Source organism: Phascolarctos cinereus, unplaced genomic scaffold, assembly GCF_003287225.1.
Source record: "Phascolarctos cinereus isolate Bilbo 61053 unplaced genomic scaffold, phaCin_HiC Scaffold_2;HRSCAF=192, whole genome shotgun sequence".
NCBI classification, from domain to species: Eukaryota; Metazoa; Chordata; class Mammalia; order Diprotodontia; family Phascolarctidae; genus Phascolarctos; species Phascolarctos cinereus.
This window is the reverse complement of record NW_027555625.1, coordinates 304,079,120-304,092,254: the sequence shown is the minus strand read 5'-3', so window position 1 is coordinate 304,092,254 and position 13,135 is coordinate 304,079,120. Positions and strand designations below refer to the sequence as shown.

The 13,135-nt window shown below is 40.3% G+C and overlaps 1 protein-coding gene across 2 annotated transcripts in view; it reads right to left on the bottom strand.

Moving 5' to 3' along the window:
* Window positions 1-8,811: 8,811 nt before the first annotated feature.
* STOM (stomatin) overlaps window positions 8,812-13,135 on the bottom strand; it is a 44,013-nt gene continuing 39,689 nt past the window's right edge. For both annotated transcript variants that reach the window (XM_020990560.2, XM_020990559.2), the window contains one exon: window positions 8,812-11,273. In XM_020990560.2, coding sequence (XP_020846219.1) covers window positions 11,079-11,273 — 195 coding nt within the window. In that variant the 3' untranslated portion in view covers window positions 8,812-11,078. The remainder of the gene's footprint in view (window positions 11,274-13,135) is intronic.

Below are 13,135 nucleotides of genomic sequence, written 5' to 3'. Positions count from 1 at the left end.
TGAAGATAAAATGAGATATTTATAAAATGCTTTGCAAACCTTAAAGTGATGCATATATGCTAGCCATTATTATCATGTTGTATGCCTATATATTCCCTCCCTCACCACCACCCCCACAAACCTCTGCAAAGGAGTCTCGGGGAGGTGTCTTAATATATATTTTTTGAGGCCAAGCTTGTCTGTAATTTTACAACACTCATTTTTGATTATTTTGTGGTAGCTGCTCTTTCCATTTACATTGTTGTAGTCATTGTGTCTGTCATTTTCTTGGCTCTGCTTACGTCACTTTACATCAGTTCATGTAGATCTTTCTATGCTTCTCTGTATTTATCATATTGTCATCTTATAGAAAAGTACTATTCCATTAGTCACATGTCGAGATTTATTTAGCTGTTCCCCAGTGGATGGGCATGTGCTTTGTTTCCAGTTCTTTGCTGACACAAGATGTGCTGCTATAAATATTGGTGTAGATAGTCTTTCTTTTTTGTCAATGACCTCCTTGGGGTCACTGCCTAGCAGTGAAATTTTTGGGTCAAAGGGCATATGTACTTACCTGCAGAATTTCAAGTTGCTTCCCACATCCTATCAGTTGTCAAGTTCTGTCAATCACATTTCCTGTATGTTTGCCCCTCTCCCTGCCCCAGCTCTGACATTGTGCCACTCTGGTCCAGGCCCTTCTCACCTCATGCATGCCTACACTAATGTAACAGGCTTCTGGTTGGTCAACATACCAAAAACCTCTCCCCACTCTAGTCTATCCTCCACTCAGCTGTCAAATTGATCTTCCTAAAGTGCACAACTGACTGTGTCACTCCCCCATTCAAAAAACTCCTATGGCTCCCTATTACCTCCAGTATCAAATATAAAATTCTCTTTGGCTTTTAAAGTCCCTCATAATCTGGCTGTACTTTATTCCCCTACATGTCCTCTATAATTAAGTGGAAACTGGCCTCCTTGTTCTTGTTGTTGTTTTGGCAATTAGATTTTTAAAATTTTTTCACACATATGTAATTTATTTTAAAATTAAATATAAAATAAGAAAAGAGGAAAAATGCCATGTATATAGCAGAACATAAGAGGGGATTCAATATAAAACAATAAACTTCCATTTCAAGAAAACCTATAGGATAAATAAATACTATATATCGTTTTCAAAACTGTCCAGCTTTTCTTTGCTTCCTTGTAGGTTTTCTTTTATTCTATGCTGTGCACTTTTTATTTTTTTCCCTCTCCCCCCATCCTTCCAAGAAGGCTACAATTAAGCTCAGATACACACAAACACACACACACACACATACACATAAACATACACATATATACTCATACACACATATATAAGACTATACTATACTTATTTCCACTTGTCATCTGTTTCTCTGAAGGTGGATAGCACCTTCCTTTATAAGTCTGCCTCCTTGTTTTTTTTTTTTTAATAAGACATTTATACTCTGGGCATTTTCAATGGCTGTGCTTCATGCTTGAAATTCCCTCCTTAACTCTTCCTTCTGGCTTCCCTGGTTTCTTTCAAGTCTCAACTATAATCCAACCTTGTATAAGAATTTCCAGTGCCCCTTTAATGCTACTGCCTTCCCTCTGGGATTATGTCCAATCTATCCTTTCTATATCCTGCGCCTACATAGTTGTTTGTGGGTTGTCTTCCCCATTAGACTGTGAGCTTCCTTAAGAACAAAGACTGTTTTTGCCTTTTTTGTATTTCCAGAGCTTAGCAGAGTACCTGGTACACAGTTGGCACTTAATAAATGCTTCTTGACTTGTTGCCATGATTTACAAAAGGTTGCACTAATGCATAGCTCTACCAACAATTCATTAGTGTGCTTGCCTTTCCATAAGCTTCCATAAGAGGCTTCTTTCCATCCCGTAGAGGAGGATGTTTCTTTCAAACACGGCTTGAAACTGATTCAGCTGTTTGATCAAGCCCTCCAATTTTGACCACCTCTGTCCTTTGTCATTGCATATTCAACAGGTGTGAGGGGAAATCTCAAGGGTGTTTTGCTTTGCAGTTCTTTTATTATTAGTGATTTGGAATATTTGGAAAGACACATATTAACAGTTAATTAACAGTTAATGGGAGAGAGCTAGAGGATTTTGCTCTGCTCCCAGGCATTGCACATTTTATTTTATTTTTTTATTTTTAAATTTTATTAATTTATTGATAAATGGTCAAAGGATATGAACAGACAATTCTCAGAGGAAGAAATTAAAGCCATCTATAGTCATATGAAAAAATGCTCTAAATCGTTATTGATTAGAGAAATGCAAATCAAAACAATTCTGAGGTACCACATCACACTTATCAGATTGGCCAAAATGACAAAACAGGAAAATGATAAATGTTGGAGAAGATGTGGGAAAATTGGAACACTAATACATTGTTGGTGGAGCTGTGAAATGATCCATCCATTTTGTAGAACAATTTGGAACTATGCCCAAAGGGCTACAAAAATGTGCATACCCTTGGATCTAGCAATAGCACTTCTAGGGCTATATCCCAAAGAGATCAAACAAATGGGAGAAGGACCCACATGTACAAAAATATTCATAGCAGCTCTTTTTGTAGTGGCAAAGAATTGGAAATTGAGAGGATGCCCATCAATTGGGGAATGGCTGAGCAAGTTGTGGTATATGAATGTAATGGAATACTATTGTGCTATAAGAAATGATGAACAGGATGACTTCAGAAAAACCTGGAAAGACTTATATGGTCTGATGCTGAGTGAAGTGAGCAGAATCAAGAGGACTTTGTACACCATAACAGCCATGTTATGCAATGACTAAGATTGTTAAACTGAACCCTTCTCAGCATTACGAGGATCTAAGACATCTCCAGAGGCCTTGGGAGGGAAAATGCTGTCCACATCCAAAGAAAGAACTATGGAAGTCGAATCGCTATCACTTATTTTTACCTTCTGTTGAGTTTTTTTCATGTTTCTGATGGTTCCTCCTACTGGTTTTAATTTTTACTTACAACTTCACTAATGTGAAAATATGTTTAATGGGTATGTAAATGTAAAGCCTATATCAGATTGTGTACTGTCTTGGGGAGGGTTGGGGGGAGGAAGGGGAGAAAAATTTTCAACTCAAAAGCATATGGAAGTGATTGTTGATAAATCAAAATAAATTAAAATTTAAAAAAAATTTTTAAAAATTTATTAATTTATTTTGATTTTAATAATCACTTCCATATGCTTTTCAGTTTAAAATTTTTCTCCCCCTTCCTCCCCACCATCCTTCCCAAGATGGCACACAATCTGATATAGGCTATACATTTACATTCCTATTAAACATATTTTCACATTAATGGTGTTGCAAGTAAAAATTAAAACCAACAGGAAGAACCATCAGAAAGAGGAAACAAAATTCAACAGAAGGGAAAAAAATGGCAATTCAACTTTCATAGTTCTTTCTTTGGTTGTGAATAGCATTTCCCATCATGAGGCCTCTGGAGATGTCTTAGATCCTTGTATTGCCAGGAAGGGTTAAGTTTATCAATATTAGTCATCGCACAACGTGGCTGTTACTGTGCACAATGTTCTCTTGGTCCTGCTCATTTCACTCAGCATCAGACCAGGTTTTTCTGAAGTCAGCCTGTTCATCATTTCTTATAGCACAATAGTATTCCGTTACATTCATATACCACAACTTGTTCAGCCATTCCCCAGTTGATGGGCATCCTCTCAATTTCCAATTCTTTGCCACCACAAAAAGAGCTGCTATGAATATTTTTGTACATGTGGGTCCTTCTCCCATTTGTTTGATCTCTTTGGGATATAGCCCTAGAAGTGCTATTGCTGGGTCAAAGGGTATGCACATTTTTATAGCCCTTTGGGCATAGCTCCAAATTGTTCTCCAAAATAGTTGGATCAGTATTTCTCTAATCAATAATGATTTTGAGCATTTTTTCATATGACTATAGATGGCTTTAATTTCTTCATCTGAGAACTGTCTGTTCATATCTTTTGACCATTTATCAATTGGGGATTGGCTTGTGTTCTTATAAATTTGTCTTAATTCTCTATATATTTTAGAAATGAGGCCTTTATCAGAGAGACTGGTTGTAAAAATTCTTTCCCAATTTTCTACCTTCCCTTCTAATCTTAGTTGCATTGGCTTTGTTTGTGCAAAAACATTTCAATTTAATGTAATACAAATTATCCATTTTGCTTTTCGTAACGTTCTCTATCTCTTGTTTAGTCTTGAATTCTTCTGTTCTCCATAGGTCTGATAGGTAAACTATTCCTTGCTCTCCCAGTTTGCTTATAGTATCAGCCTTTATACCTAAATCATGAACCCATTTTGACTTTATTTTAGTATATGGTGTGAGATTTTGGTCTATGCCTAATTTCTGCCATACTCTTCTCCAGTTTTCCCAGCAGTTTTTTTCAAAGAGTGGGCTCTTATCCCAGAAGCTGGGGTCTTTGGATTTATCAAATAATAGATTGCTATAGCCATTTACTACTGTCTTGCATGCTTAACCTATTTCACTGATCTACCGCTCTATTTCTCAGCCAGTACCAAGCAGTTTTGGTGACTGCTGCTTATAATAATTTAAGATCTGGAATTGCTAGGCCGCCTTTCCCTGCATTTCTTTTCATTAGTTCCCTTGATATTCTGAAACTTTTGTTCTTCCAAATGAATCTTGTTATTACATTTTCCTAACTATAAAATAATTTTTTGGTAGTTTGATTGGTATGACATTGAATTAGCATAGGCAGAATTGTCATTTTTATTATATCAGCTCGGCCTACCGGCATTGCACATTTTAGCAGGGAACTCTGGAAGCAAGAGCTCAGTTCAAAGGAATGACCAAGGCAGGAAAGAAGGGCAGTGCCAGGGGCAGGGCAATAAGGAGCGTATTTTCAGCACAGAGTCCTTCCAAGAGCATAGAGAGTCCTGCTGAATAAGCTATAGCACAGAGTTGTCTGCTTCTAGCACGAAGGAAAAGAGAGAACAGTGCAAGACTGGACTGTATTGGGAAAGCAGCCACGCTTTTCTCCTTTAACAAGAGGCTTCTTTCCGTTCCTTAGAGGAGGGTGGTTCTTTCCGACAGGGCTTGAAACTGATCAAGCTGTTTGACCTTGGGCAGGTTATTTTCCCTCTTTTAGCTACTTGTGGCCTTCATAATACTAAGAGCCAGTACTTTGTATGACACTTTAAAGTTTGCAAAGTGCTTTACAGATAATCTCACTTTATCTTCACAACAACCCTGGGAAGTAGGTGTTCTTATTTCTATTTTATTTACAAAGAGCCATAGCAAAGAGGATATATGACTTTCTTAGGGTTACACTAACAGTGTCCAAGGCCAAATTTGAACTCAGGTCTTCCAGACTCAAGGCCTAGTGCTCTATCCACTGTGCCACTTGGCTGCCTTAATTCTACTATCTCTGTCTGAAGGTCTTTTCAAGGTCTAAACTCTTTGCTCCAACATCTCCAGATCCAGCTTAGACATTCTATAAACACCAGAGAGAAGGACATGAATGAAGATAGAGACCAATAAGATGTGTTTAGGGGACCACAAAGAGATAAAACAGCACTGTACTATGCTCCAAAGATACAAATAGAAAAGGGAGTGACATTTGCTGTCTCTTGGAGTATGTCTTTTTTCTGTCTTATTCCCCTTTCCCACAATTTACCCACGCCTTCTCATCATATGGTGAAACCAGGATGATGGAGAACCTTGAGTCCATGTCCTGAGGGTCAAGTGAAGGAAGTGGGCATGTGGAACCTGCAGAAGAGAAGACTCAGGAGACATGATTGCAGTCCAAGTACTTACAGGACTTTTGTGGAGAAGGGATTAGATTTGTTCTGTCAGGCCTCAGAGAACAGAACCAGGACGAAGAGTGGAAGTGAAAGAGTCCAATCTGGCTTATTATAGAGGAAAACTTCCTAACAATTAAAGCTTTGTCACAGAGGAATGGGTGGCCTTGAGAGGTAGTGGATATCTTTCCTTGGGAGTTTTCTTTTTTTTTTTGGCTAGGCAATAGGGTTGAGTGAGTTGCCCAGGGTCACACAGCTAGTTAAGTGTCAAGTGTCTGAGGTCAGATTTGAACTCCGGTCCTCCTGATTCCAGGGCCGATGCTCCACTCACTGCACAGCCTAGCTGCCCCTTCCTTGGGAGTTTTCAAGCTGTGGTTGGACAACCAGATTCTATTCTTTTAGACATTGGACTAGACAGACAGTGAGGTGCCCCTCAACTCTCAGATTTTGTGAAAAACAGGACCCTTCTAAAGATTCGGTCCTCTGGCTTGACAATTTTGTTATTAAATGGGCAGCATTTGGGCTCCAAGTTGGTTTTCCTGTTGTCTTTCTACGTGACCAGTTCATCTTCTTTTCCCATCATATTCAAGCCATTGGGGATCACCTTCGTGACACTCTTCCTTTACAAGATGTTGGTAATTGCTCATACCCATCATGCTTCTTTGCAGTTCCTATTGTGCCCCTCACAAATTTTTAATCTTCTGAGATCACGATGTTCCATGATTTATAGCCATAATAATAAACATTTATATAGCACTATGTGTCAGACATTGGGCTAAGCACTTTATATTGCTTCTCACAACCCTGAGAGGTAGGTACTATTATAATCCCCATTTTACATAAGAGGAAAAGGAGGCAGAGATTGAAAGTGACTTGCAGAGTCACACAGCTAGTGTCTGAGGCTGGATTTGAACTCAGGTCTTCCTGATTTTAGGTTTGATGTTCCATCCACTGTGCCATCAAACTGCCCCTAAATAACATCGATAGGAGGTTCTTCTCACCAAAGGTTTTAACTTTTGTGTTGAATTTAAGCTTGTACCTCTGCCTTGGATTGATGCTGCAAGACGATGAGCTGGGCCCAGAACTGGAGAATGATGTAATGTGGGAAATAGCACAGGGGGTTTAATGATCCCAAGTACTGCACACAGTAGGTGACATATTTGAATGAATATCTGGAGACTTCAAACACAAGCTCAATTTTATCTACATCTATTTAAGGGGATTAAAAAGTGTCTAAAAGATTTCAAAAGGCTTGGAGAGCAATAGTTCCCAGGTAAAATGATGCCTTGTTAAGGTGTATAGTTAGAAATGGAATTGGGGTAATCTTGACTTTTGGCATTGTAGAGATCTGTCTTCAAAGGGCTTCTGGCTTTCCTGATGGTAACTCAACCACTCTCCTTTTTAAAGTTTGTCTGATTGGCTGGAAAACAAACGTCTGTCTCTGGGGCCCTAGTTTCTGGCTGGTGGGAGAAAACCTGAGGCCCAAGTTTTCAGCTGGTAGAGATGCAGTTTCCTTGGTCACCAGATCAAAGTGAGGGGATGAGGTGGTAAGCCTTTAGAAAATAGAGCAATGACAAAAGAAAAACTCTAAAACCAGAGGAGGGCAAACTATGGACTGTGGGTGAAATCCTACTAGCTGGGGAGTGAAGTGTGGTTTTTACATTTTAAAATACAATTTATTTTAAAATTATCATATACAATTTATTAGATTTTATTTAAAAATGTAAAAACCATACTGACCTCATAAAATGGTTTGTATTTTAAAAAGTACAAACTATTCTTGGCTCATTAAATAAATCATATTTTAAAATGTAAAAACCAATCTTAGCTCATGTACAACCTGGGACCAAATCTGTAGTCTGCTCTAAACTAAAAAATATATTTGTGAACTTTGTGTTTTCTATGTATTTTTTAAAAGGTCCAGAGATCCAAAACAGAAATTTTTTAAAAGTCTTAACTGGAACAAAAGAGAGGACAGCAAATCAGCTGGGGGAAATGAATGACTATATCTAAGCTTGAGAATTGAAGCCACAGAGGGGGAAGAAGCCTCCACTCCAGGACGTTTATGGGTCAGTCCTGAGCCTCAGATGAAGTGTGAAATAGACCACTGACTTTTCTGTCAGTAGGAAGAATATCAGGCACTACTCCTCTCAGGGAAATAGAAGATGGGGGGGAAAGATGAGGAGCCAGCAAACATCTACAAAGTTCAATTCAAAGACCGCAGATGCTTATTTTTGCTTCTAGTTGCTGGGAGCCTATTCCCTGGGTCCTCTTCCTCTTGGGTCCAGAAGGAGGAATGAGATAAGTTAGGAAAGCAGATCATATTGTATATCCTCTTAGTGTAGTTGAAAGGATTCTAAGTAACTGCGGAGGGTAGAAAAGAAAATTCTGCCTCAGCCAAAGCAAGCTAAAGGTTTTCACATTTCCTACAGCATGTATGTAACATTTAGGGGCTTCAGCTTCTTCATCTATAAAATTAAGAGGTTAGATGAGATGATCCCCAACGTCCCTTCAGCTCTAACATTCTCTGCTCTGAGGCCCAGTTCTGACCTTCTTTGTTCTAAGGTCCCTTCCATATGTAATAGGCTCTGAAATCTTAGTGATGATGCCAGATGACGTTAAACCAAATTTCTTCCTCCTTTGGTCATTAGCATTCATAAACATTTGGAAAATTAGAACACTCAGGATTTTGGGGCAGTGTACCCCCTGCCTTTTCTTTAAAGATTGAATCTCCCCTAGATGAGAAGTACTGGATTACTCATGGGCCATTCCCACTCTGACTGCCACGGGAGCTTTGACGTGTTCGATTTTCAAAATGAGCCACTTCCTCCAACTCGGGCAACCTTGGCCACCCTCCCAGCCAGTCTTGAAGGGTTTACCTTCTTAAGGCCAAACTTAAAGTGGAAGGACACTTAATTGTCTTAGTGTACTGTAGCTCACAATCCACCAGCCTCAACCTCCCAGGTGGCAGAGATTACAGAATACGTTATGTGCATCATAGATGGCCACAGACTAAAAAGACAACAGGACCAGGAAGAGAGGCACACAATAATTTATTAAGGCCCGCTTGGGAGAATCCTCCATCTTCAGCTTCCAGTCCAATGCCTAACAAGCTATTCCACCCAAAGCAATTTTTGTAATACCTCTAAAACAGAAAGGGAAGACAGTCTGGGATCTAGATTTAAAGCAACCAGGGAAAATAGTTAACTCCACAGATGTGAGACAGAGAAATAAGCACACAGCCAGGATATAATTTCTTTGGTCAACAGACCAGTTTAAGGGGTGAGGGGATGGGGTAGGGTAGGAGAGCCTTTTTAAAGAACTGGGTAACAAAAAAATAAAAACTGTAAATTAAAAAAATATATCTATGAATTTTGTGTTCTATGTTTAAAAAAGAAAAAAGCCCAGAGACCCACAAATGAAAAAAAAATCTTTAACTGTTTAAGGAAGGGAAAAAAATGATGGCATATCAGCCAGGGGAATAAATGACTATGTCTAAACTTGAGAATCGAAGCACAGGGGATTTTGTGTAAAGACGCCTCCACTCTAGGATGTTTCCAGGTCAGCCCCAAGCCTCAGAGGAAGTGTGAAATAAACCACTGCCTATTCTATCAGTGGGAAGAATACTAGGTATTAACTCATTTTCTGTGTGAAAACATGATGGGGAAAAAAGTGAGAAGCCAGCAAACAGATGAAATAGAATTGAAGTTTTCAGATGCATATTTTAAACTTCTAGTTTACAGAGGTTACTCCCTAGGTCCTCCCCCATTAGTACTTAAATCTAACAGTGGGTACAATGAACATATAGAGAGGCTGCTCCCATCCCAGAACCCTCAGCATTTCCTTGTATTGGGTAAGGGAAATTGTTCCATAAGTACTCACAAACCAAGGACACCTCACAGCGGCATATACATAACACAAATCATGATGTCTATAAAGTAAACTGTCTCCCTGTAACTTTCTTTTTTTTTTTTTTAAGACAGCCACATTGTGTTCTAAAGGTACAGAAAGAGATCTACAAAAGTTGGTTTATAGAAGTTAGAGAATGGTTCATTAAAAAAAAATCAGAATACAAAAACTGTTTTAAACCTGATGCTTGAAGATAGGCAAATCTGAGATAATAAAGCACTTCTGGGAAGGGGTTTCAGCTGCTTTGTAAGAAGGCCAACACGTTGCTCATTCACTAATGAGGCTCTGGTCAATTTTAAAAAACAAACTTCTTTTTGCAAAAGATAGAAATGATGGCAGATTCATAAAAGGTCTTAGAGGTTTAGAAAGGTTAACTTAATCTATCTGAATGGCAGAAATGGGGCTTTGATGGTATCATCTCCATGACTACCAGTCTGCAGCCGTGGCAACGAGAGCCTACTGACGTCTTTCAAGGCGGCAGAATATAGCCACCCCTAGTATCAAGGGCAGGGGCTGAAAGCTCTAGTCTCTCCCCATGATGACGAGGCCTCTCTCAACAAAGGGGACGGAGTTCAAAATATGGTTTGAGTTCAACAGGGAAGGTCAGGGAAAGGGACCACTGAGAAACTGTTCTTTAAATAGAAGGCTCCTATAAGATAACTAATATAGAATAGAGTCCTTTATTATAGCAGGAGGCAACAGCTGGTGAGCAGAAAGGACCCAAGCCTGGGTATCTAAAGACCTAGGATCCGAGTGGCTTTGCTACTTCCTCACTGTGTGGCCTTAGGCAAATCTTTTCTCCTCTCTAGGCCTTGATTTTTTCCCCCATGTAAAATGAAGGGGTTGAACTAGACTGTAGATTTGGAACCAGGAAGAGTCTTACAGATCATTTGGTCCAACATACTCATCTTAGAATCTCTAAAGGTCCCTTCCAGCTGTACCATTTCATGTTCTAATACTCTGCATTTTCATTATGTGCTGATATCACTTTCTAGACTGAGTTCGTAAATGTGGGAAAAGGGGTGAGAGGAATGGTGATCGGAAGGTCAGCCAGTATTTGCCCTTTCCCTGGGCTGCCAAAATGAGCAATGGACGGACCCAACCAAAAGAGGTGTCTGAGCTACAAGAAGAAAAGTATAAAGTATCATAAATCATCCAGCTGTCTGATCTCTTTCAAGAGTCACCAAAGCTAATGACTCATTGGCTTGTTCTTATGATCACTAGATAGTCTAAGCACACCAAACTCAGCATACCAAGACAGAAAGGAGAAGAAAGGGAAGGAGGAAGGGTGAAAGCTCCTCACCCCACTCACTCTTTGCAGACTAAAGGCTACTTTGGTTCCCCAGCTCAGCCATCCTTCTGGGCAGCTCAGCTCTGCCCAGTCCCAGGGAAGCCTAGTGCTTTGCCCCTACAATGCTCTGAAGCATGTCTATGGGCAGTGGAAAGACAATGGTTGAGTTTTTCTCGGCAGCAATGGTTGTCAGGGTCTGCAGGTAGCGCAGCTGGAGAGCAGCGGGGGACTCAGTGATGACCATTGAGGCTTCTTTTAAGGCCCGAGAAGCATTCATCTCCCCTTCTGCAGCAATGACCTGGAGCACAAGAAAGGCACTGGTCACTTAAGAACAGGAATGAATCACCTAGTCAGCTCATCCTTATCTGAGCAGTGACTCACACGCCGGCAGCCGGCTTGCTTAGAACCCCTTTGTGTTCTCACTGTACTGCATCTGTTTACTGTCACACTGAGGCTGCAGGTTTGGAGCTGCAAAGAAATTTTAGATATCACCTGGTCCAACTTCCTCATTCCACAGAAGAGGAAACTGGGGCCTCGATAAGAAAGATAGCATGATTCACACAAGGTCACACAATTAGTATCAGGGTCATGATTTGAATCCATGTCTTCTGACTCTACTACATCACAAATAACAACTCTCACTTCTCTGTCACTGAGATTTGACAAGTTCATAATTCACAACCACCTTGTGAGGTTCGGAAAAGCACAAATACAAATTGCCCCATTTTACAGACAAGGACTTTGAAATTCAGAGGGAGGAAACCACTGCTGGCTAAGGGCGCATAACTAGTGTCAGGGAGAACTAGTGTGGAAACTCAGGCCTCCCTCCTCCAAGGCCAGAGCTCTTCCTATTACATTGTTCCACTTCTCTTTGGAAAAGAAAGAATTGGGGCAGCTACGTGGCACAGTGGATAGAGCACCGGCCCTGGAGTCAGGAGGACCTGAGTTCAAATCTGGCCTCAGATACTTATCACTTACTAGCTGTGTGACCCTGGGCAAGTCACTTAACCCCACTGCCTAGCCAAAAAAAAAAAAAAGAAAGAAAGAAAAAAGGAAAAGAAAAGGAAAAGAAAGAATTTAAGCCACAGGTTCCCCACCCCGAGGGATACTTTCCCCATCTATCAGGACCTTAAAGCTGAAAAGGCTTACATAGACTCACCTACCCCACATCAATTCACTGCAGTACTAGGAGCACATACTAAAGCATTATTGAATAGAATCACTTTATTAATAGGTCACTCACTATTAAAGCTTCAGGGTTCTGAGAGTAGCTTATTTCATGGGATAATATTTTTGGTTGAAACCAATTCAACCTGCATGTTGGGCAGGACAAGCAGGCCTTTTTGTTATCTGTTGTGGGTAAATGCTCAGGTAACACATTTGAGTGAGGCTCTGACAAGCTGATGCTTATCTAGAAAAAGGCGACCAGAATGATGCAAGGACTGGTAACCATGAAAAAACAGGGGATGATTAGCTTGGAGAAAACACTGTGGTGGATAAGAGCTGGCCTCAGAGTCTAGAAGACCAAGTTCAAGTCCTGCTCTGCCACACACTGGCTCCATGACCCTGGGCAAATCTTTAGCCTCTCCCTGAGTCCCAGGCAACTCTACCACAGGAAGTTGCAAATGCAGATGCCAGTCTACATTGGTACGGGGAGTTTCATACTGGTGGAATCTTTCACCAATGAAATCACTGGCCTAGTACCAAAAAGTAAATAAATAAATTCAATAAACACTTATTAAACAATCACTAAGTGAAAAGCACCATGTTAGAAGCTTGAAGGTACAAAGACAAAAATGAAATTGCCCTGGAGCAGTTTAGATTTTTGTTGTGTGCTATGGATCAGAAATAAGTAAGAGGTAATTTGAGAAGGATTCAGGGAAGAAATGGCTTATGGGAAGAGCCATGAATGGTAAGAATGATGAACGGGGAGCGCTCCCCACTCCAAGATCTCCTCTGTTCAGCCATTAAAGGGATTTTACTAAAGTGCAGGTCTGATCATGTCACCATCCCCTACTTAAACTCCAGTGTCTTCCTATTGCCTCTAGGATCGAATACAAACTATGCTCTCTGTTGGGCATTCAAACCCTTCCATAACCCAGCCCCCTCCTCCCTTTCCAGTCTTCAGACACCTTACTCCCTGACCTTCGCTCTTGGATC